Source organism: Pyrus communis, chromosome 6 (assembly GCF_041283825.1).
Source record: "Pyrus communis isolate YQ-2024b chromosome 6, ASM4128382v1, whole genome shotgun sequence".
In the NCBI taxonomy this organism is placed as follows: domain Eukaryota; kingdom Viridiplantae; phylum Streptophyta; class Magnoliopsida; order Rosales; family Rosaceae; genus Pyrus; species Pyrus communis.
The window spans coordinates 23,322,683-23,345,190 of record NC_142570.1 but is presented as its reverse complement, the minus strand read 5'-3'; the positions used below and the strand labels follow the sequence as shown (position 1 = coordinate 23,345,190).

Here is a 22,508-nt window from a genome sequence, read left to right as displayed (position 1 = left end):
CTATGGCAATGTCGGAGGCAGAGCCTTCCATATCTCCCTTAGAACGCACGAAACAGAGTCAAAACGACGACCAACATCAGCCCCTCCTGCTTGGTCAGCATAGCCTTACTCTGCCTCTCATTCGTCCATCCTTCCGTTTTGTTCTCCGTTTGCACCTCATGGCCCCGCCTTAACTACTCCTCCTCCTTCCCTCCTTTTCTCTCTCTCTACGCCCTATTCTCCTCCTCAGCCTTCACCTCCTCTAATTCCATTCATTTCTATAGCTTTGACCCGATCTCCTCCGACTGGCATCCCCTCCCCCCAACCCCTCCCGACCCACCTCTCCGCCTCGTCCTCCGCCACCCCTCTTTCATATCCCGCAACTTCCCCATCCAATCCGTCTCCGCATCTGGCAACCTAATCCTCCTCGTTGCCACCACCCACAACTTTCTCCCCACTCTCCCTCGCCCTTTGGTCTTCGACCTAGTTACCAGAAACTGGACCTTCGGTCCCCCACTCACCATGCCACGCCGTTGGTGTGTGGTAGGAGTGCTAAGTGACGTGGTCTACGTGGCGAGTGGGATCGGGTCCCACCTCTCTATGGATGTTGCACATTCAGTGGAGAAGTGGGACTTAATCAAAAGGGAAAAGTACCAAGTTAATTCAATTGGTTGGTGTAGATTTTCTAGCTTTGAGATTCAATGTATTTTCGTATATTCAAATGTACAAGTGACAAGGTATATATGAGAAAGGAGAGTGAGGAGATGTCCGAGTAGTTAGTTGTTGCAAGCAGCTAACTAGAAGGAAGAAAAGAAGGCTGTTTATCACAGCCAACTAGGGCTCACCTACTTAACCCAATCAGTCATCTTCCTTAGATCAAGGAAAAGCTTTATCTACTTTACACTAATCAGTCACTTCCCTTAAATTAAGGAAAAGCTGATTTACAACAATATGGCCTTAAGCTTACCCTAGAGATACTACCCATGGTAGCTAACCCTAGAAGCTAACCCTAAACCCATCGGGACACACTTCATTCCTTCAACACTTCCCCTCAAGCTGGGTGAAGGAGGTTAATTGAGCCAAGCTTGCCCAAAAAAAGATGAAATAGAGTTGATGCCAGAGCCTTGGTAAAGAGATCTGCCAGTTGATCATGGCTTTGTGTGAAGATGGTTCGTATGACTTAAGTTTGAACTTGAGCTTGAATAAAATGACAGTCCACTTCAATATGTTTGGTTCTTTCATGAAACATAGGGTTGGCAACAATGTGCATGGCTACTTGATTATTGCACATAAGGGACATCGGGGACGGAGTAGGAAACCTTAAGTCTGAAAGGAGCCCTTTAAGCCAAATAAGTTCACAGGCAGTGGCTGCCATGGCTCGATATTCAACCTCTGCGCTGGAGCGAGCAATGACCTGTCGCTTCTTACTCTTCCAAGTGACAAGGTTTCTACCCATAAATGTACAATACCCTGTGGTAGATTTTCTATCAAGTGCATTCCCTGCCCAATCTGCATCCGTGTAGCCACTAATGGTAGCGGACTTATTGTTGCGCATAATGATTCCTTGCCCTATTGAACCCTTGAGATAGCGTAGGATTCTCTTAACAATGTGAAGGTGATCAACAGTGGGAGAATGCATAAATTGACTTGCCAAGCTCACTGCATATGTTATATCTAGGCGTGTGATAGTGAGATAAATAAGTTTCCCTACCAACCGTTGATAATAACTCACATCATGCATGGCTTCTCCCTCTATGTTGAGTCTCAGTTTACAATCCACGAGAGTGATGGCAAGTTTGCAGTCAAGCATGTTTGCTTCCTGAAGAAGATCCAGTACATATTTGCATTGATGTAGAAGCAGCCCCTTTGAAGAAGTTGCCATTTCAATGCCCAAAAAATACTTGAGCCGCCCTAGATCTTTGATAGCAAATGTTTGATGTAGAGAACGTTTCAGTGCCTCAATTTCAACAGCACTATCCCCTGTGATGATGAGATCATCCACGTAGATGAGAACCATCAACTTCCCATTGGTACCAGTTTTTACAAACAGTGAGGAATCATCATTACTTTGAACAAATCTAGCTTTCTCTAGTACTGAACTAAGCTTGGCATACCAAGCTTTCGAGGATTGTTTCAATCCATATATTGCCTTGTGCAATTTACACACGACATTGCCTTTAAGGCCAATATAGCTTGGAGGAGGCTGCATATACATTTCTTCTTGTAACTCTCCGTGAAGAAATGCATTCTTCACATCCATTTGATAGAGGGACCACCCACAATTAATAGCCACTGAGAGTAAAACTCTCACTGATTTCATCTTGGCCACATGTGCAAATGTTTCTTTATAACCCCAAAAGTTTAGGTGAAACCTCGAGTTACAAGTCTAGCCTTGTGTCTCTCGATAGAACCATCAGACTTAAATTTTATCTTGTAAATCCAATGACTTCTAACAACCCTTTTTCCTGGTGGCAGTTGAACTAAGCTCTAGGTGTTGTTTTCTTCCAATGCATGAAGCTCATCCATCATGGCTTGATTCCATTGTGGGAGGAGTGATGCTTCTTGGAAACTCCTAGGTTCACAGTGTTTATCAATTTTACTAAGAAATGTAGCTTGAGATGCAGAGAAATCATGAAAACTGATGCGATTGACGCTGTGGGATGGAGAGGAAAGCTTTGCATGGTCAATGTTAAGAGACACGCTGCAAAAGAGGGAGTTGTCTATGATGTGGAGAAGGACACGTGGCAAGACATGTTGGAAGGGATGATTATTGGGTGGAGAGGACCGGTGGTAGCCATGGATGAGGACGTGATGTACGTGGTGGACGAAGCCAATGGTGCCTTGAGAAGATACGATCCCAACAAGGATGTGTGGGAAGAGATTTTCGAGTCCGATAGGCTGAGAGGAGTTGATCAGATTGCTGTCAGAGGTGGATGTGTTTGCGTTGTTTGTGGTGGTGAGATATTTGTGGTGGACGTGTCGGCAGTGACGTTGAGGCTTTGGGCTGTGGAAACGCCTTCGGGGCTCATATCTTTCTAAGAATGAGTAATGTGGATTGATTATTTATTTACTTATTTTTACAATAAACGTAGTTTTTACCACATATATTTGTAACATTTTCTAATAAAGATGAAATCCACACGTGTTGGTGGACTCTACATCTATCAGAGAGATGAAATAAGCGTAATGTTGCACTTACAACATATTTGTACTAGGGACACTTTAGATGCGGTTCCTAACTCCTAATGTTCTTTGACTAAAACCTTGATGGTTTTTAGTTTTTGATCGAAGTCCCTGACATTAATGTAATAATGTATTTCTACGTAGGTTATTATATTTTTAAATTAAGAATAAAATTTATAGTTATTTATATTAATGAGATTTTAAATAAAACCCATATTTTATGGGATTAAAAATATTAAAGATGAATTATACTCTCCAATATATTGTGTGTGTGTGTGTGTGTGTGTGTACATGGGTACGTTCATCAAAACTAAGCAAAAAATTATTGTACCAAAGCATGGGTCCATTTTTCAAAAGCACAATATATATATATATATATATATATATATATATATATATATATTAGCCTTAATAACATTATTAAATTTCTTTTATTAAACTTGACATGGATACATTCTCAAATCCAATGGTGTAGTTAGAAATTATTCGATAAGTGGGCTAGGCTAAAATTATTATTATGAAATCAAAATTTTAATCATATATTGCCTACATAAAGTTATATAATAGTAAAAACTTGAATGTAGTAATTTGAAGCAAGAATTTTATGCTAGGTTTTCAGGTTTCTAGCCTTCAAAGCTTTCAAGTGAATAAAATAAGGAACCATTTGTGGTATGAAAGTTTTAATTTATTACTATTGAATATAATATTGGTTAATGTCACATCCCCGGCTCGACTCCACCGTAGCACGATATTGTCCGCTTTAGGCCCCGACCACGCCCTCAGGCCATCTCCAACCGATGGTTGGCCAGAGGGCTCGTTTTAGCCCTCTGGCCCTCCAGGATTCTCCAAGATATTAACATTTTAATGAACAGTACAATGTCATATTTGCCTCTGTCTCCAACCGAGGGCCATAGGGCCAAACATAATTAATTATTTAAATTTAAAAACAACAACTTAAATTTAAAAACTACAACTTATATTTAAAAACTCCAACTAAAATTTAAAAACGACAAATTAAATTTTAAAACTACAAATTAAATTCGAAAACAACATTAACTTAAATTTAAAAACTACAACAACTTAAATTTAATATCCATAATCAACATCATCTTCGTCATCCGCCATCGTAGAAGTATAGTCAAAGGTAAACAACTGCCGTTGGATCATAATTTCTTCTTTTTTTTTCCTATCAAAATAGGCCTTACTCATTGGAGTGTAATTCGAAGTGTTCCCTTCCATATTCTTATCATCCATCTCTTCTTGTATTTGTTTGGCCCATTCTTCATGCCTACACTTCCTTTCTTCCGCCTCAAGGGCATTTTGCTCCTCCAATAATTGCAATGAGGCCGCCACTTCATGTTGAGCAGCATAATCATCATTTGCCTTGCCCTTTTCCTTCAACCTTCGTGCCTTGTTTCGTCCCATAGCCCTAGGTATGGAACCTTCACCCGAACATGGATTTTCTACCTTTGTTTGTTGAATGGTTGGAGATCCATCTTCATCCATATCTGCAGCTGAGGATGTAGTTCCGAACACCAGCATAGGAGCTCTCTATGGTGGATCTTCAAATAACAACCACTCTTTACAAATTTCCCAACAACTGTGAAATTGAAAGGGTTTCGAGCTGCTCTCCATATACCATTCCTCCGCTTGGCGTACCTAGAAAAAAATTAAAGGAAATTAATTTATGAAATTAAATGTAATATAATTAAATATTTAAAATAAATTGTGAAAACACTTACTTTGTCGTAGTAATTAGCGCCACTTTCATTTCTACTTGCGGCTGCTAACAATGCTTGATGCCATTTGTTCAAACTTGGCTGAAGATGTTTCTTCCATCTTGAAGAACAACTCTCGTGGTTTTAAATATTCACTGGAGTGGTGCCTTCATAGAACTCTAAGTATTTTTTGGACACACGAGTCCAAACATTGTCATTTGTTTGACAATTCCCCCTCACACTATCTTCCAACACCCATCTATAAGCCTTGCAAAGAGCTTCATCTTCTTTTCGGGTCCAAGCCCTACCTTTCATTACAGACGAGGCCATTTCAAAATTATTAAAAAAATTGAAGGATAGATTTTTGAAAGAGGAAGGAAAATATGAGAATTGAAATGTTGTAGGAATGGTGAAAATTTTGTGAGGAATGGTTTAGGTATTTATAGGAAAAAAAAATAGAATTTTTTTTTTCAAAAAAAAAAAAAGGCCCAAAAAACCTAAAAAAAATAAAATTGAATCCAACAGTAACTGGCGCTAACTAGCTGACGTTAGCTAGCCGTTGGATTCAAAATTATTTTTAGCTTTAATATAAATGTATTCCTGTCGGTTATAACCAACAGGAAAACTATTTTTTTTGGCCAGCCCTCCAGCCCTCTTCGATTTCGTGGGGCCCTCTCAGATTCCACAGCCCTCTGGCCTAGCTCTCGGTTGGAGACGGTTTTCGGGCTATTTTCGGCCCTTTCTCCCTTTGGACCCTTCAGTTGGAGATGACCTCATGGTTTTGTTTCTGGGAACTCACATGAGAACTTCCCAATAGGTCACCCATCATGGGATTGCTCTCGTGCGAACTCGCTTAACTTCGAAGTTCCAATGGAACCCGAAGCCAGTGAGCTCCCAAAAGGCCTCGTGCTAGGTAGAGATGAGAATATACATATAAAGCTTACAAGATCCACTCCCATGGGTAGAGATGAGAATATATATAAGGCTTACAGGATCCACTCCCCTGGGCGATGTGGGATGTTACAGTTAAAGTGATGAGTTTATTTAATATCTATTAACTCTTATTATTCTTAAAAATAGCCTTATTAATAAAAAAAAATTCATTTGTTAAGTGGAATATGACAATTAAAAATCATAAACTAACCCAAAAATTAATATTTTTAAGCTTGAAGAATCAAACTCTCCCTATGCTATAGCCTTGGGGAGCCTTGTACTTGGCTCTGCCCTTTGCTCAAATCAATGAAATAGAATGTATCCATATAAGTTTAAAAAATGGATTAGAGAAAAGATTGAATGAAATTTTATATAAAAAATGGGTACATTTTAAATTGAAAAAGGGTACATTTTAAATTAAAAAAGGGTACATTTTTAACAAATTGGTAAATTTAAGAATGAATACATATAAGATTAAAAAATTGAAATTTTTTATAAAAATTTAATGGGTACAAACTTAGTCTAATTTTATTTTTTTATTTGGGAAATGTTTGAATTGAAAATTAATTTAGGGGTTTAATAAAAGTGTGAGTATTAAAACTCTAAATCAATTACTAAATCTTTTTTTATAAAAATTATGTAACTTACATGTAATTCATTAATATATTAATGTAGGGATTTTAATTAAAATCTAAAAACTAATAAGGTCTTAGTCAATGAACATTAGAAACTAGGGACCATAAACTAATTTTTCCTTTGTACTGTCATTGAATCATCTCTCTAATAGAGTTAGGGTCCGTCAACATATGTAAGTCATGTCTCTATTAGAGATGGTACAAATATGTGGTAAGATTAACATTTTTGTACAAATAATAATACAAATAGATGCTATAAGTTTATCATTTTTTTTAAACTTTTTATTTTGTTGTTTTATTTATTTAATTGTGATAATAGAGTGGTCAGGTTATTTTGTGAGAAAAATATCCTCTGGAGGAAAAGGAGAGACATATATCAATTGAATTATTCAATTAATTACTGAAAGTTAGAATTTGTCTACTTTTGAAAAAACAAGGTTGGAAATTGGAATGAAAAATACTAAGAAGATTTTCTCAAAATGGGATTATCTATATATATTTTTTGTCATCTACAGTTTAACATTAATATTTGTGCTAATATTATAATATTGTATAAAAAACATGGAGAAATTCTACGAAAAAGCTCACTTTAAGAAATTCGTATTAGCATTCCTCAATTGGAATAGCACTAGATACAATTTTTTTTCTATCACTTCATGCTTTTAACATAATATTTATAATATTAACATAGATATTAACGTGAAAATGTGAATGACAAAAAATCTCACCTTAAAATAGTTTCATTATCACTCAATTGGAATAGCACTGAGGTTTCATTATCACTCCTCAATTGGAAGAGCACTGGATACAATTTTTGGCCCTTACAATTTGATAATGTTCATGTGTGAGATGTTCAGATATGTTTAGATATCAATGCAACTATAGCCAGCTATGCTTTTCAGAATAATAAAGGTAAAATTCAACAGATTTGGATGGATTGTAATTCAACAGAGTTGAAGAGTTTTTTTAGCGTATCCAAAACACAGATTGTTATATTACGTATTAAATTTCTTTTCACTTATAGCATGACAATTAATGTACCTACTCGTATTTGAGTCACATGAAGAAATCTCTCAATAAAGTGCCATTATTTAAAAAAGTTGCTTTCTTTGAATGATGACCGGATTCCAGTACTACATTATACTTTGGCAAAGTCATGAACAATTTGATAATATAACAAGAACATGGTTGAAAATTTTAGTGTTTGAGCAACAATGGAAGCCTTTTATCACTCCAATTGATCAAGAAACGATCAAGAAAAGCTCTTTTGGTAGGGTGGATGGGATATACTATGAATCATTAAAATGGATTCAAGTCCCATGTCATTGTTTAATGCTATTAAATAGCATCATGGACTGGATTTTCATTTTGGATTCAAGTCCAGAATAGCACGGGTTTTATAAACTGTCGGTTAACATAAGTTATCAGTCCAACACACAGTAGTAGAGCCAAGTACAAGGTGTGGTGGACTTTAGCGTAAGGAGAGTTTTAGTTCTTTAAGCTTAGAAATACTAATCATTCTATTTTATGCTTTTTAATGGTCATAGTCTATCTAGCAAATGAAAAGTCTGAATCTTAGAGCTGCTTTTATGGAATATAAGACTTAACGAATGTTAAATAAACTCATCATTTTAACGAATACTAAAATTTTATAGTATTAAATTAAAACTTTTATACCACACACGGTTCTTAGAGAATAAAGGATGTTTATATTATTCATTTTGAAGTTTTGGAGTCTAGAAAACATGCTTATTTTCTTACTTCAAATTATTACTTTCAGACCTAGTTAACAACAAAAGATAGGTCTTCTTTCTGTCCAAGTCAAGCACTAAGGAGCACTCACAGTTTATCTATATTATGTTGGGCTTTCAAGTGAAGGACCCTCATGACTTAATTTGGAGGAGTAATGGATGTTGTTAGCAAATTCATGTAGGATTTGGCGACTGAATTGGAATAATTCTCCTGTCCTTTTATTTTCAGGTGATCATTTAACTAATGGGATGGAGATGCTCAGAAGTGTGAAGAGGCCCCCGTTGCGGTGCTGTTGGGCCGATGTCCTTCAGAATTTTTTTTAGTGTGCTAGAAATATAACTTAATTTATCAAATATCATAATATAATTGGTTAAAAAAATTTTGTTTAAATTTTTAACCAATTAAATTATTATATTTGATGTATCGAACTATGTTTCTTATACATCAAAAAACCTCTCTAAAAGAAGGCCGACGAATCTGTTCATGTGTAAAATAAATGCGGTCCAAGACCAAGAGTATAGGACGTGTGCGGTGTGGTGTAGTGGGAGAGCAACAAATAATCATGGTAAATTCAAAAGTGAAAAGGGAGGAAGGGGAGCAATAAGTATGAAGAAGATTTTTAATGTTCTCGGAATACGGAATGGTACGCATATGTAATTATATAAGTAGAGAAAGGGTTTTTTTGAAGTGTCCTCCCACTTATATAATGACATATAGAGTATGTGCTCGTTTTTTGGGCATACTAAAAAATAATTATGAGTTGTATTTGAGAAGACTTATGCGATTTTCAATTTCAATGACCAAACTGAGAAGTCCCAATTTCAAAGACCATTTGTTGATAAAACTATAATAAACTTCATGGAGTTGGTTTAGTAGAAAGCAAGCAAATGTTTGGAATACTCAATTTGACTTCAAACTCCCACATAGGCATATTGTGGGGCTTGTACTCTGGTTTGACTTAGCATACCGTTTGGCTCGATGTCTGCGTAGAGAGGATAATTAGTTTATCATTAATGTGTCATGAAATACCATTAAAAACAGAAACATTTTCTTGAACATGTACATATTGGATTACTATAACAATTTGACGTTGCAGATTAGGAGGAAGGAGCTAAGTTCTTGATTAGTTTTTAGTTGGGCACTATCATGCTTTATGTATTGTCTACATTCTTCATGGGTATTCTTAAGGAATGTGATTGCACACTTTTTTTTAGCTTTTCTCACATTTCTCTTTATTTTCTGTCGTCAAATTGAATAAAGCGCATGAAAACGAACATAATTAAACATAAATGTGCGAGAGTTAAACAAAAGTGTGTATCATTTTCCTATTCCTAATACCACGGCTGAAGTAAGATATGAAACCAAGGCAAGAGGTTCGGTGGATGAAGTGCGGCGTCCAATTCAGGTTGAAGCGTCTAGCCCTATCTGTTGAGACAGCGACCACCTTTTCGCGCAAGCAAGGTGAACTGTGATGGAGCTTGGCGAAAGGCGACTAGGAAAGGTGGCTTTGGATGGGTGTCAAGGGACTTTGCAGGCATCTTTAAGGGGGCTGGTGCCCTTGGTAACTTCCCCTGCGAATCAAGTATAACTGCGGAGGCTGAAGCGATAAGGGCGGCTCATTTGGTTTGCGTAGAGAAAGGCTTTTTAGAGGTTCAGGTGGAATCAGATTCTAAATGTCCTGTGGGCATGATCAATGGTTCAAAATTCAACATGACGCTTTGCTCGAAGGTTTTGTTATTTGACATTCAGTGTTTGCAAATGCAATTGAGGTCAATAGAAATTTTTTTGCTCCACGTGTTTGTAATAAGGCAACACATTTAGTGACTTCTTTTGTTTCAAGGGAGGGATACTTTAGCCCATGATGTAATCGTTTGTTCAAACCTAATAAAATTTCTATCGTTTATTTAGACCAATTGAATCAGACGCAAACTAGAACCATCCACAAAATGAACCGAAAATATTTTTGCTCGACCACCTCAATAATTACCACTAGATGAGTTCAATTTAATCTATTTACCATACAAATCTCGATATTTAAACTCATCTAACAATAATATACAAGGCAGTGTGCAATGAGCATCATTGCCCCATTGAGGTGAGCAAACATACACTCAAATGAACCTGCACTCATGGCAGCCTCATTGATGAAGTCATATCCAGGTCAATAGACCAGAAGAACTAAATCTGACTTCCTCGTCCACAAAGTTAAACAAACATACGCGCATCATAGTTTCAAAGAAAGAAGAAAGGTACAAGTTGGCATCATTATTATTATCATACAACAGTATTGTTGAAGGTACCAATCATACAATACACTCGAACATTTCAGATACAAAACATAAGGAACCAAACATACATAAAATGGTGACACGGAAGCCATGAGATTGTTCTATGAGCAGCACCGGCATATACAGATAATATATATAAGCAAACCAATCCCCAACCTGAATGCTACAAGTCCAAACGATCACTAGCTTCCAGAGCCACCGGAGCACTCCCCTGACGAACATCATAGTACCCACAGTAAGTTCGAAAACACAAACTTTTAAAAGAACCATGATAACAAAGCACCTGAACATCCTTCACGCAAGACAGCAGCAACCAAACAAACACACGATGGTGACACAGAGGCATATTGCATCTTATTTATCTGTGCGTGCTATATATTTATATAGATATAACAAGACCAATCACTGAACCAACTGTGACAATACCGCAGCAACACTTAGCTTTCAGAGCTGCACGAGCTCTCCCCTGACGATGCACTTTCTAGCTGAAGACGCTTCATCTCCTCATAAGCCCACTCAAGACCAGGGCAGTAATGGAGTGGAGGGTTAAACCTACAATCATACATGTCATCTGGCAAGAATGCTCCATTTTCTACCAGAAATTTCACTGCTTCCCTCCTCCTCTCTTTGGCTGCACTGTGAAGCGGAGTCCCTGTTTCAACAAATAAAGGAAGCAGAACACATCAGGGAATATCTTAACTATTTATATTTCTTCATCTACTCAACTAAAACATAAAAACTTCAAAATATATAAAATCAAGAGGAAAAGAAAGGGAGAGTGATGCTGTAAAACGCTACTTACAGCCACAAGCACCCTTAGTTCTGGCATCAATGTTAGCTCCACGCTCAAGTAATTCATCCATAACATCTAAATGGCCACCCTCAGCAGCTAGGTGGAGAGGGGTAACCCCTTTTGATTTGCGACCCCAAGCAGCAGCATTCACATCCATTCCCTCGTCAAGAAGCCGCCTCACCTTCCAAAAGCAAGAAAATACAGAAAAATTTGAAATGACTAGTGACTAATTTTTTTAAAGAAACAAAATAGTTGGGGCACAACATGTAACAAAAAGTACAAGAAAACGCAAAGCTTGTATTTGATATTAATTTAAAAATAGACAGTACTTTTTGACCAGGGTGCTAATTTTTAATTTCATTTCCTTGTAGCCACTTAAAGTTACCATTGAGTCATATTTTTTGTCAACACAGTCAAAAGAGACCTGTACTTTCTCTCCTAAGTAATCGTGCTTAGAAGGTTTTTCAGAAAAATAACCCAATAACACAAAACAAGTAGCTTTTGTACTCGTTATATAAGTAAAAGCCAAAACAATATATAAAAACACTGTAAGACGATGAAAGGTTGAACAAAGAGGTGATGCACTTTACAGGGACTAGGGAGTAACATTGAATACACAAGTCTCTAACAAGTTATTTTATCAATTTCATGATTTACAGTAGCAATCTGAAAGTCAATTTACAGTTCCATTAATTTCATAAACTGGAAGTCAATTTAAAGTAGAAATCTAGAACTCTAAGACAATTTAGAGTCGTTATCTAAAGACAATTATGCAATTTATACTCAAAATTCAAATCCAGAAACTCATTTGAAGTACCCTAAAGGACCCTTCACAAATAAATTACAAGTACTCAGTCTAAAAACAGAACACGTTCGCGCTCCAGCTATCATAGCACACACATAAATCTTTAATTAGTAATAACATACAAGTAATGCAGCTAAGGTCCATGTCCAACTAGATTGTGCAAAGCATGTAAAAATCCTTGACTGTCACAAATTTTCTGAGACCTAATTTATCATCCAGACAAATAATTTAGAACAGAAAAGAATTATGCGACACCGGACTTTATCATCCCTATTGTATAGAAGATTAGTTTTGGCAGGTTCTGTTCAATAACGCATTAAACTCGATTTGCAGGGCTAATGAAAGTTTCGAGTTTTAACCAGATTTTACACCATCCAAACCTAATCGATTTCACCGGATGCTATTCTATCTTTATAACCAAGCATTTGGCAACATTCTCAACAACTACAACATGAATAATACAATGAGACCAAGAATTTACCTGTCCAAGATCACCCTTTCGACAACCAATGTGCAGCATAGTCCATCCTCTATCATCCATATCCACACCGGACCTAAACGACCGCCGCCGCGACAAGCTCCGCCTGAGCGTACCCATTACCTCCACCTCTAGGGGCAAGGTTTCAATTTCTTCCACAACCCAAAAACGCACGATTTGATACCAACAAAGAAAAACCAAGCCCACTTTTACGCAACTACAACAACAACTCTCACCCCAGAATTCAAATCCCAGAACCCAAGATTTACATGAATTGTAGGAAAGATGACAGCGGAAAAGAGTAGGAAAAAAAAACAAAAGTACCGGAAGAACAATATTTAGGAAGAAAAGGGCGAGAGAAAGAGAAAGAGAGACTTAGCGAGAATGATTGGCCATGCAGTAGTTTGGAGCCAAAGGATTCAAGCCGGGACCGAGGACGCGAAGATTCTCAATCTCAAAGGTGACGACGACGGAGACGACGGAAGCCGATGAGATTATATTCATTGTTGATGTAACACGACGACACTTTGTGATGGTTTTGGGGGCAAAGAGAGAGGATCCTCTATTTTTTGGGATTCCCAATTGGTTTTGTGGCCAGAGGAGAAGGAATTCTGGTTGGATTGGGAGAGGGCTTGCCGGTGGAGTAGGAAACCTGAAGAAAACCAAACCCTAAAAGGAAAGAGAGGCAAAAGCCAGAGGAGGAAGGAATAGGGTAATTTAGCGAAAAATACTCGATATTTGCAAGTCTAAATAATAAAACAAAACCCTCACACTTTCAAATTTAACAAAAAGTACCCACTTTGTCTTGTACATTTACAAACCTGCCCTTTTTTTACTATCTAATTTACAAGTGATTTCAGTTTCATTCAGTTCGATTTTTTGCCAAAACCAAAATCGGACCGAAAATTCTGTTAGGTTCAGTTCAATTTCTTTTGTTCGATTTTTTTCGGTTCAGTTTTGGTTTTTCTTATTTTATTAATATTGCACACTTAAACAACTGATCTTAGCATTCCTCTTAAGTCTTGATAGCAACATAACAATGACTTTTATCTTGTCTTCACTATACACTGAGGTAGTCTTGTGTATATGTGTTGACCTTGAAAACTACTAAGCTTACGTGGTGCGCATACCGAGTAATTAATAAGCTAATTACATCATTCGGTTGTGTGCGGGGCGTGCCAACTCGACGGCCGAGCTCGACCAGGGAGTAAAATGTGTTGATGTTGTGTTGAGCATGTTGCTGACTTCTTGATCCTGCAATTGTGGCCGAGGAAGGAACACATCTCGACCTTTGGGTTCAAGAGCCTGAAGACAAGGCTGCTAGTTCTGTGAAGTTCGCGAATCGTCGACGCCTAGTTCGGTCACGGCGATTATATTCGTAAGAGTATAAGCATGCCGAATTGGCACTAGGCTATATGGACACAAGTACTCGAAAGAGATATATGTCTTGATAATAAATGTGGTTCGGCTGTTAGAATGCCGAACTCTGAAACTCACTTGCGATTATCTAATCATAAAACAACTCGACTTTCAATGTGTCAAGCCTAGTAATCTGTAACACCTCACTTCGCCGAGAAGGTTGATGAGATGACCATTACCAACAGGAACTCGAAAGTCCTTGTCGACCAAGACTTGGATAAATAACCAGTCGGTCTCAAAGCAATGTTGTTTATCCAAACTGAAGGTGCGCGCTCCTTGATCGGTTGATTCTACGGCTCCAGTGCTATTTATCCAAACTGAAGATGTCGCCCGTTGCCCTCACAATGCTGTTTATCCAAACTAAAAATGTGTTGACGAAAGAAAGGGGAAGAGGATAAAATCTCAAAGGTTGTTGAGAAGCTTTGCTCAGGGCAATTTATGTGTTGAATTGGAGGGGTCATTCAAATGTTGCCTTCAATTCTGTATTTATAGCATCCATACTTTTGCTTGGCACAACGTGATAATTTCGTAGAAATCGACTGAAACTCAAACTCATAAAATGATTGATCTGTGGCATAGGCTAAAGCCTATCTTCAGGAACTTGAAAGTCCAAACTGTAATCATAAAACAACTCGGATTTCAATGTGTCGAGCCTAGTAATCTGTAACACCTCATTTCGCAGAGAAAGTTGATGAGATGACCACTACCAATAGGAACTCGAAAGTCCTTGTCGACCGAGACTTGGATACATAACCAGTCGGTCTCAAAGCAGTGTTGTTTATCCAAACTGAAGGTGCTCCTTGATCGGCTGATTCTACGGTTCCAGTGCTGTTTATCCAAACTGAAGATGTCACCTGTTGCCCTCACAGTGCTGTTTATTCAAACTGAAGATGTGTTGACAAAAGAAAGGGGAAGATGATAAAATCTCAAAGGTTGTTGAGAAGCTTTGTGCAGGGAAATTTATGTGTTGAATTGGAGGGGTCCCTCAAATGTTGCCTGCGATTCTGTATTTATAACATCCATACTTTTGCTTGGCACGGCCTGATAATTTCGTAGAAACCAATTGAAACTCAAACTCATAGAATAACTAATTTGTGGCATAGGCTAAAGCCTATCTTCATATGGTTGACTTTTCAAAGATAATAAAAGCCTATCCATGCTTATCCTATGACCAAAAGCCTAGCCTACCTAGGCTTTCTTATCTCATTATAATTCCATCACCCATCCATGTATTCTGATCCCTATTTAATGAATTTCAAATTTATTTTAAATTCATTTCTTACTACTTGTCAATCTGTCACCACAACCACAAGCCAGACATCCCAAATCAATTTGAATTGTACCGCTTGTTTGGGGATATAATCCGCATCCTATCTATCCCATTTAAAAATATGTCAAGATAATTCATATTAAAAGATAATTATTATGATAAAAACAATAATATTATCCTTTAACAATAATAAAATTATCTTAACTTTCCTATCCAATGGTTGAGAGCTATACTTATTCAACGACCTTAATTACACGGACTGATGTAATTTTGGATCCAAACAATACGTCAATCAAATAGGGACTTTTAGTAAAAAACATTAGAGGAAGTTAAATAATTTCAACAAATTTCAAAGCCACATGGTGGCATTTTTTGTAAATATTTTTTGGTGAACCATGGTGGTATTTGGTGCACATGAGAACACAAGATTGGAGTTATGAAAGCATACGATGCCAATTTGTGAATCTGTGATGTCATCTCCTCTGTGCCACTAAACCCTATAAAACATCCCATCTCATGGCAAAGAAGGTTATCATGTCCTTGTAAATATAAAGGTTCAAAGCATGAGAAAACATATTCAATTAATGCTAAAGAGTTAAAAGTTTGGCACTAAGAAGAAGATACCAGCTAGGCTTTCAAGAAGAAAGTTAAGATTTGGCTTTTATTTTATTTATTATTTAAGAAGAATACTAAGATCAAGCTTATAGGCTTAGGCTTAAATACTAAGCATAAAAAGGCATCATTTTAAGGGCTGGTTTGGTATTGCTGTGCTTTGAAAAAAAGCTGCTTCTGCTGTGCTGTGAAAATAAGCAGCTGTGAAATAAAGCAGCAGAGTGTTTGGTAAACTTTTTTATAAAAGTGCTTTTGAAAAAAAAAAAAAGCAGTATTAGAGTGTTTGGTAAACTTTTATGTAAAACAGATGTGAAAAAAAGCCGATTTTTCAAAGCTAGGTTTTGCAGCTTCTTGTTTTTGGCTTTTTTTCATCCAAAACTATGAAAAAAAGATGAAGCTGAGTGTTTACCAAACACAAAAACAGCTTCCAGCTTTTTTTGATAGCAGCTTTTTTCAGAATCACCTCAGTACCAAACCAGGTCTTAGTGTAAAGAGATTTAGTTCAGTTCGGTTTGGTTTGGTTTCTAAACCTCTAACATCGAAACCGAACCAATAAAATTCGGTTCGTTCAGTTTTCCTTTTTTGGGTTCGGTTTTTTTCAGTTTTCAATTTTTCAATTTTGATTTAGTGTTTGATCCCTTTTTTTTCGATTTTCAGAACTCACCCCTACTCTAATTCTCAAATTTAAACCCTCCAGTCTGGCTCTCCAACAAACAGAGAATGAACAGAGCTAGCTAGCTACCTATACAATATATTTGAAAATGCAGAAAAAGGAACAGGTCGAAGCAGTGGGTTATCGATTATGTAACATAATTAATTTGTTTTGTTGATTTTAGACTACTCAAATGAGAGACTTTTGTGGAGAAAAAAATTACTATGAAATTTTTTGGAACTGACATGAGAATTTTTATTTACGAATGACAAAGATTTCCTCATTAGATTCCACGCGTAGTTTAGCCTTCTTGAAGACTTGAGCTGTCGGTGGCTATAATCTCTTGAAGCTCCATTGCCATGGCAAGGAGAAAGGTCAAAAATATTGAAGATAAGATTAATAATCAAATCCTTATCTTTATACCTTCCTTTTTGAAGATCAACTAAATCAAGTAAGGAATCACAATCAAATCCAAAAGGAATCACAATCAAATCCAATCAATGATTTTGCACGATAACTCTAAAATATTATTTATTCAATAATTTCTTCGAAATAATTATTTCCTCCATCCAGTAAATGACACATCTTAGCCAATGAGATGTTGACACATGACATGACAAACCCTGCACATGTGGTTGCCCTATGCAACTTTCAGAGAAACTAACTAAAGCATTGGAGATCCATTGGCCAAACCACAACCCTCTCAAAAAAAAAAAAAAAAAAAAAAAAAAAAAAACTTAAGAACGTGGTTTTGGTCTTTGAGAAAAATGTTTAATTGTTTTGTAGGTACAAATTTGTGGACTGAAACGACATATTTTTGCTACTACAAATTGATGCTTTCATTGAAAGCCTAATTTAATTCTTGTAGAAGGCTCTCATAATCATTTTCTCAAATTTCCCCTCTTTAATTTTCTTGCACACTTACAGTCTTTGGATTTTTTGACAAAGTTTTTTTTTAGTCCCTAGAGAAAAGTGAACATGACTGAAAATTTTGAAACCACGACAAATGGTACATATGGTGTACTTGGAAATGGACCGAAGAACGGATACCCTAACATGGCCCTGTGCGGCTTAACACGGCAGCTAGAGAACCCTGCCACCACTAAAGACCACCATGACTGTCATCATAGCAGCCTAGACTAGGCGTTGCTGCCTAACCTGCAGCCATACAAGCACACAGTAAGCTTGTGCAGGCCCCATCGAGACAAGGGTAGGATGCCTAGGTGTACACAGCTGCAACAACAGCAAGAGCCCAGCGGGCTTAACATTCCAAAGCCTAAAATCAGCAAGCCCATCGCATGATGCCCAACCTAGCAGTCCATGGGGCTTGACCCACGACTCAACATGCGCCCTTATATCTCTAGCGATCAGGCCGCACCTTCAGATCGGTTAAGTTGAACTGGCTCTAGGTCCCTAGACATGCCGACTTGACCATCGAAGTGGCAACTAAACCGATGGTTTTTTACTCTGTTTTTTCTACAATTTTAATGCATCCAGGCTTAAATTTCGTGTACGATGTCCATTATACGTATTTCACTCATGGAGATACATACCAACCGAGCTCTTCCATCTTGAATGGTGATCCATACCATGCTAATAAGTCGCATAATTGACAAACATCATCGCAATGTAGACAACCATGGTGAGTAAACTCTTAGAGCACATTGAGACTTAGCACATGTCAAGGTGTCCCGAAGCATGACAAGGGCAAATGATGATGTTTTTTTCCAACAACTCCTCGGTAAGTAGCCACTTAACAAGCCATGAACTGAGGGCTCAGGTAGTGTATATTCTCGTCTCGACCCTCTGGACAACATCTTCTCCTATCTTAGGATGCAAAGAAGCGTTCACTCCTGACTTAGCGCATGCGTACATTCACGGTTAGGTCCACATTTCGACTAACATTGAACCTAGTTTTGCACACAGTGTTCACTCTTGACTCGACTTAAAGAGAGTTCCTCCCACTTCATTCCTTTGAATGCATCACAAGGGTGGGAATAAGCAAAACAATGTTCCATCTCAAGTTTGACTGGCAATCAACACCAAACGCAACCATGAATAGCCCGTTTGCCAAACAGGGATGAATGATGTGAACTGCAGTTGTGGCACGAACAAGTAGCGCATAGCTGCAGACTATCACTAGAGGCGTACAGAGGCACCATTGCCTCAGTAGAGGTAGATCCAGAAAGAAGTAGACATGCTCTTAATTAAGAACTGCATGATTTTCAGTGCATTGAGACCACTGATGAGGCGTTCCGCAAAGATGTTACCAACATGAGTAGCTTGCCTTTCACATACGAGATTAAGCATACGGAACCACCTTGCAAGTTCATGCTGCCTCATTTCACCTTTTTCAAAGGAGATAAGGATTTGGAAAGGCACCTTAAACAGTACTGCAACATCATGAATCTCTACGGGAACAACAAAGCGTTTGCAAGATTTTCATTATGATCCTACAAAGCGAGGTGCAAGACTGGTTCTACACTATGTTGCCGAAATCAATCCAGAACTTCTACATACTTTCCTTGGTTTATATTAAGGAATATTCGTCGTACCAATCAATCAAGAAAAAGTCTGACCACTTATTCCACATCAAGAAAGAACCGTATGAGACTCTTCGTTACTACGTGAAGAGGTTCAAGGCAAAGAAATCGAAGATTGTCAGATGTGATGACATGGTAGTCAATGCAGCATTTCAGAAGGGACTTCCAGCCGAGAACCACCTGTTCGGATAGCTGACCATGATTGAACACTTAACCCTGACAAGTTCTTTGTTTTCGCAGAAAAGCACACACTTTGGGATGAAGCCAAACGAGCCTAGAAGACACTGAGCAACCTCACGGAAGTTCTTGGAGACAGTTTAGAAGAAGACGGATAAGAAACAATCCAATAATAAGAACAAGCCAGAAAACAAGTGCAGGGACCATTCTCTAGAGAAAGGAAGCTCAACACTTAAGATGTTTACCAAATTCTTAGTCCTGATATACCAATCGAAATGTTTGCAAAGCAATTTACCTCTATCGCTTGAATTTGTGGAGCAGGCCAAGCGAATTCGCCAGGGTCTTCTTTAGCTAATGAACTTCAATCTTGAATTATTTGGATTATCTATTTTATAAAAATCTCTATTTGTATGATGAATTCTTTGATTCAGGGTCGTCCCTATGAAAAATGAGGACTAAGTTGAAGATTTAAAAGATGCCTTCTTAATTATTATTATTACATTATATTTGTTAAGGTGGACAATTGCATATGAACCTAAAAAGCACACTATCGAGCCTTGCGAGAATGTGAACAATTACATATGAACCCAAGAACACACTATTAGGCCCTGTGAGGTAGTGAGGGCTTTGAGGTTGAGTTCAAGTTCACATCTATAAGCGAAAGATATTTGATGATGCCTCAGGTCTAAGAACCATTTACATACTACAATACAAAACTTTGTAAAATTCGACATGTGGTAAGCAATCCATACATTTAAGCTTCTTAGGTAATTAGCGCTCAGTGAAGTTGTTCGACATACATGCACCTGTATATCTATCACGTATCTAAAACGCATAGCACGAGGCCACGCTAATCTTAATTCAATATACACCAGCCTTTCTGAATAGTCATCGTGATAGTTAGCACCCATAACCCAACCTCCCTTCTTCTTTGGCATACCCCTCTTTCTCCCTTCCCCATGGCAGAGTTAATGGTGCTTTCTCCCCCATCACCCACATCTCAAAAAATCTACTTTTTAAAATTCATTGTAAAAAATGCTACTTCTCTAACTTTTATTTGACTGAATGGACAAAAATGGGGCATATTGAGAGATGCAGTACAATCGTGGGGGTTAAGTGATAAAAAAATGAGTTTCATAGGGAAAAGTAAGAGTGAGTACGAGTTTCTACGGGCGTTGAAGTAAATAAACCTAAACTTAAATTTGGTTATTTCCTTTTTTGGATTTGCGTTGACTCTAAGGAAGGAGGAAAATAAATAAAATACCGTTTGAATCTACTATGCGTATTACAATTGGTTTTTTTTTTTATTGTTTTAATTTTAGATTTTTCTGTTTTTATTAAAAAAATATATTTTGAAAATTAATGAATTTGCTAGCTGACACACCCCGACCGAGATCAGGGCGTGCTGGCCGTCACCCGAAGGTGACGTAGCCATGTGCGCGTGCGGAAGCTAATGAGAAGGTAATATAAAAGTATGAATAATTAAAAACTACTAGCATACAAAGTACTAAAACAAGTGCTAGCGTATGTGAGACACAATTTCAGAGTAAGTCTACAGCAGTCCAAAAGGAAAGATACGACATAAATACACCCGAAGGTGACCCTACAATGGTGAGTGTCTGTCAGAAATGCCGGGACGCCCTCTGGGATAAACCACCGAACTTGCTAGACCACTAGAACCTGGAGGGGCGCAAAAACAAAAGCGTGAGTGGGCAAAAACAAAGCTCTTTGAAAACTCTTTAGCAAAATACATTCTAACCCCTCGCCGTAAAACCTGTATACTTCCCAGAAAATGAACATATATACGTATGTATAGATATGCCAATCATGCTCCATATAATGCCATTCATGCTCCATAATATGCCATAATGGAATCTCATAATCAAATGTAAGTGCTCAAGCGTAAATCACATCAATAACATATAATCTGGCAGCCGGGAGTCACCTAACGTGACCTGTACGGCTGCATATAGAGCTCCATCTCAAACTCAATAACTGAATCTGCACACGAGTCGGAAACACCTAACGTGGTCTGTACGACAAGATTAGGTGTATCATATATACGCTCTAGTGCTACGATCACGTGAAGACTATGCGAATAATCGCGGGTCACCTACGAGTCGGAACCACCTAATGTGGTCTGTACGACAAGCCTATGCACCTATCTTGGATCCAAGCTGAGCGTGTGGTGCGGGTGAACATCACGTGAAGGACTATGCCCTGGCCCTGGGCGGGAGCACTAACACCGGGGTGCAGATTATGAGCTCTCTATGCATCTCAAGCTATTATTGAATACAAACATGAATACCACTTACCTGGCACTTACCTGTGCGTCCACAGCACCAAATACACATATATATAAATAACGTATATGCAACTAATCATGCATAACCACCAATTGTATAAAAGGAGTGACATATAACAAATAAGCATTTATACTAAATTTCTGGGAATTAATATGTATATAGGTATATACGGAAAACAAAAGCCCACTCACTGATAATTGGAAGGGTCGTAGCCCCCCTGCCTCGAGTGTGTACGCTCGTTCTCGGAATACGAATCACCTATATGCGAAAAAGCTACGAAAACGTTAATTTAAAAGCACATAACCAACTTCTCGTAATAACTTCTCATACATTGCTCAAAATGGACAATTGAATATACCAACGTGCTCTACACAACCTCAGGATCACACCCATATTTTTAGAATAATTTTTGGACCCCGCACGCGCCCCCACGCGCCTGAATAGGCACGGACCTACGCGCCCCCCACGCGCGGCCACGTGCCATGCACACTGACGGCGTCAACTGACGCCGTCAGGAATATTCCGTTAAACTGACGGAATATTCCGTTAAACTTAACTGACACCGTCAACTGCCGTTAGGAATATTCCGTTAAACTTAACGGAATATTCCCCTTTCTTCTCCGGCGAGACTCCGGCGCCGGCGACGGCGACGGCGCCGGAAAACTGGGAAAATTTCCAACCGTGTTTTCTCACTCGTTTCTCAACCGTTTTTCATGATTCAAACGCCAAAATGAAGCTTAGGACTAGTAGAACAACGTTAGACCACTTTTACAAGCTAAAACTCACTAGATCATACCTGTCCACAACTTCAAAAACCGGCCAACTTTGCACCAAGCTTTCCCGACGTCCAAACTCGTCCAACAAAACACTCCGAGGCTCCTTGGGACCTCACTAAGACATCTACAAGCTTAGAAATTCCAAAAACAAGCTAGATTAAGTTTGCATGAACAGTACATAAATCGGCC

At 38.1% G+C, this 22,508-nt stretch overlaps 1 protein-coding gene and 1 pseudogene across 1 annotated transcript; one reads left to right on the top strand and one right to left on the bottom strand.

The window, feature by feature from the left end:
- The first annotated feature begins 8 nt into the window (after positions 1 to 8).
- LOC137711263 (F-box/kelch-repeat protein SKIP25 pseudogene) lies at positions 9 to 3,018 on the top strand (annotated as a pseudogene).
- A 7,427-nt stretch (positions 3,019 to 10,445) lies between these two features.
- Positions 10,446 to 13,324, bottom strand: LOC137710722 (phytochrome-interacting ankyrin-repeat protein 2). The gene is made up of 3 exons (XM_068449829.2): positions 12,568 to 13,324; positions 11,291 to 11,462; positions 10,446 to 11,140 (listed from the first exon to the last, which is right to left on the bottom strand). Exons 1-3 carry the CDS (start codon positions 12,682 to 12,684, stop codon positions 10,926 to 10,928), a joined length of 504 nt encoding a protein of 167 aa, XP_068305930.1. The 5' UTR covers positions 12,685 to 13,324; the 3' UTR covers positions 10,446 to 10,925.
- Positions 13,325 to 22,508: the final 9,184 nt, after the last annotated feature.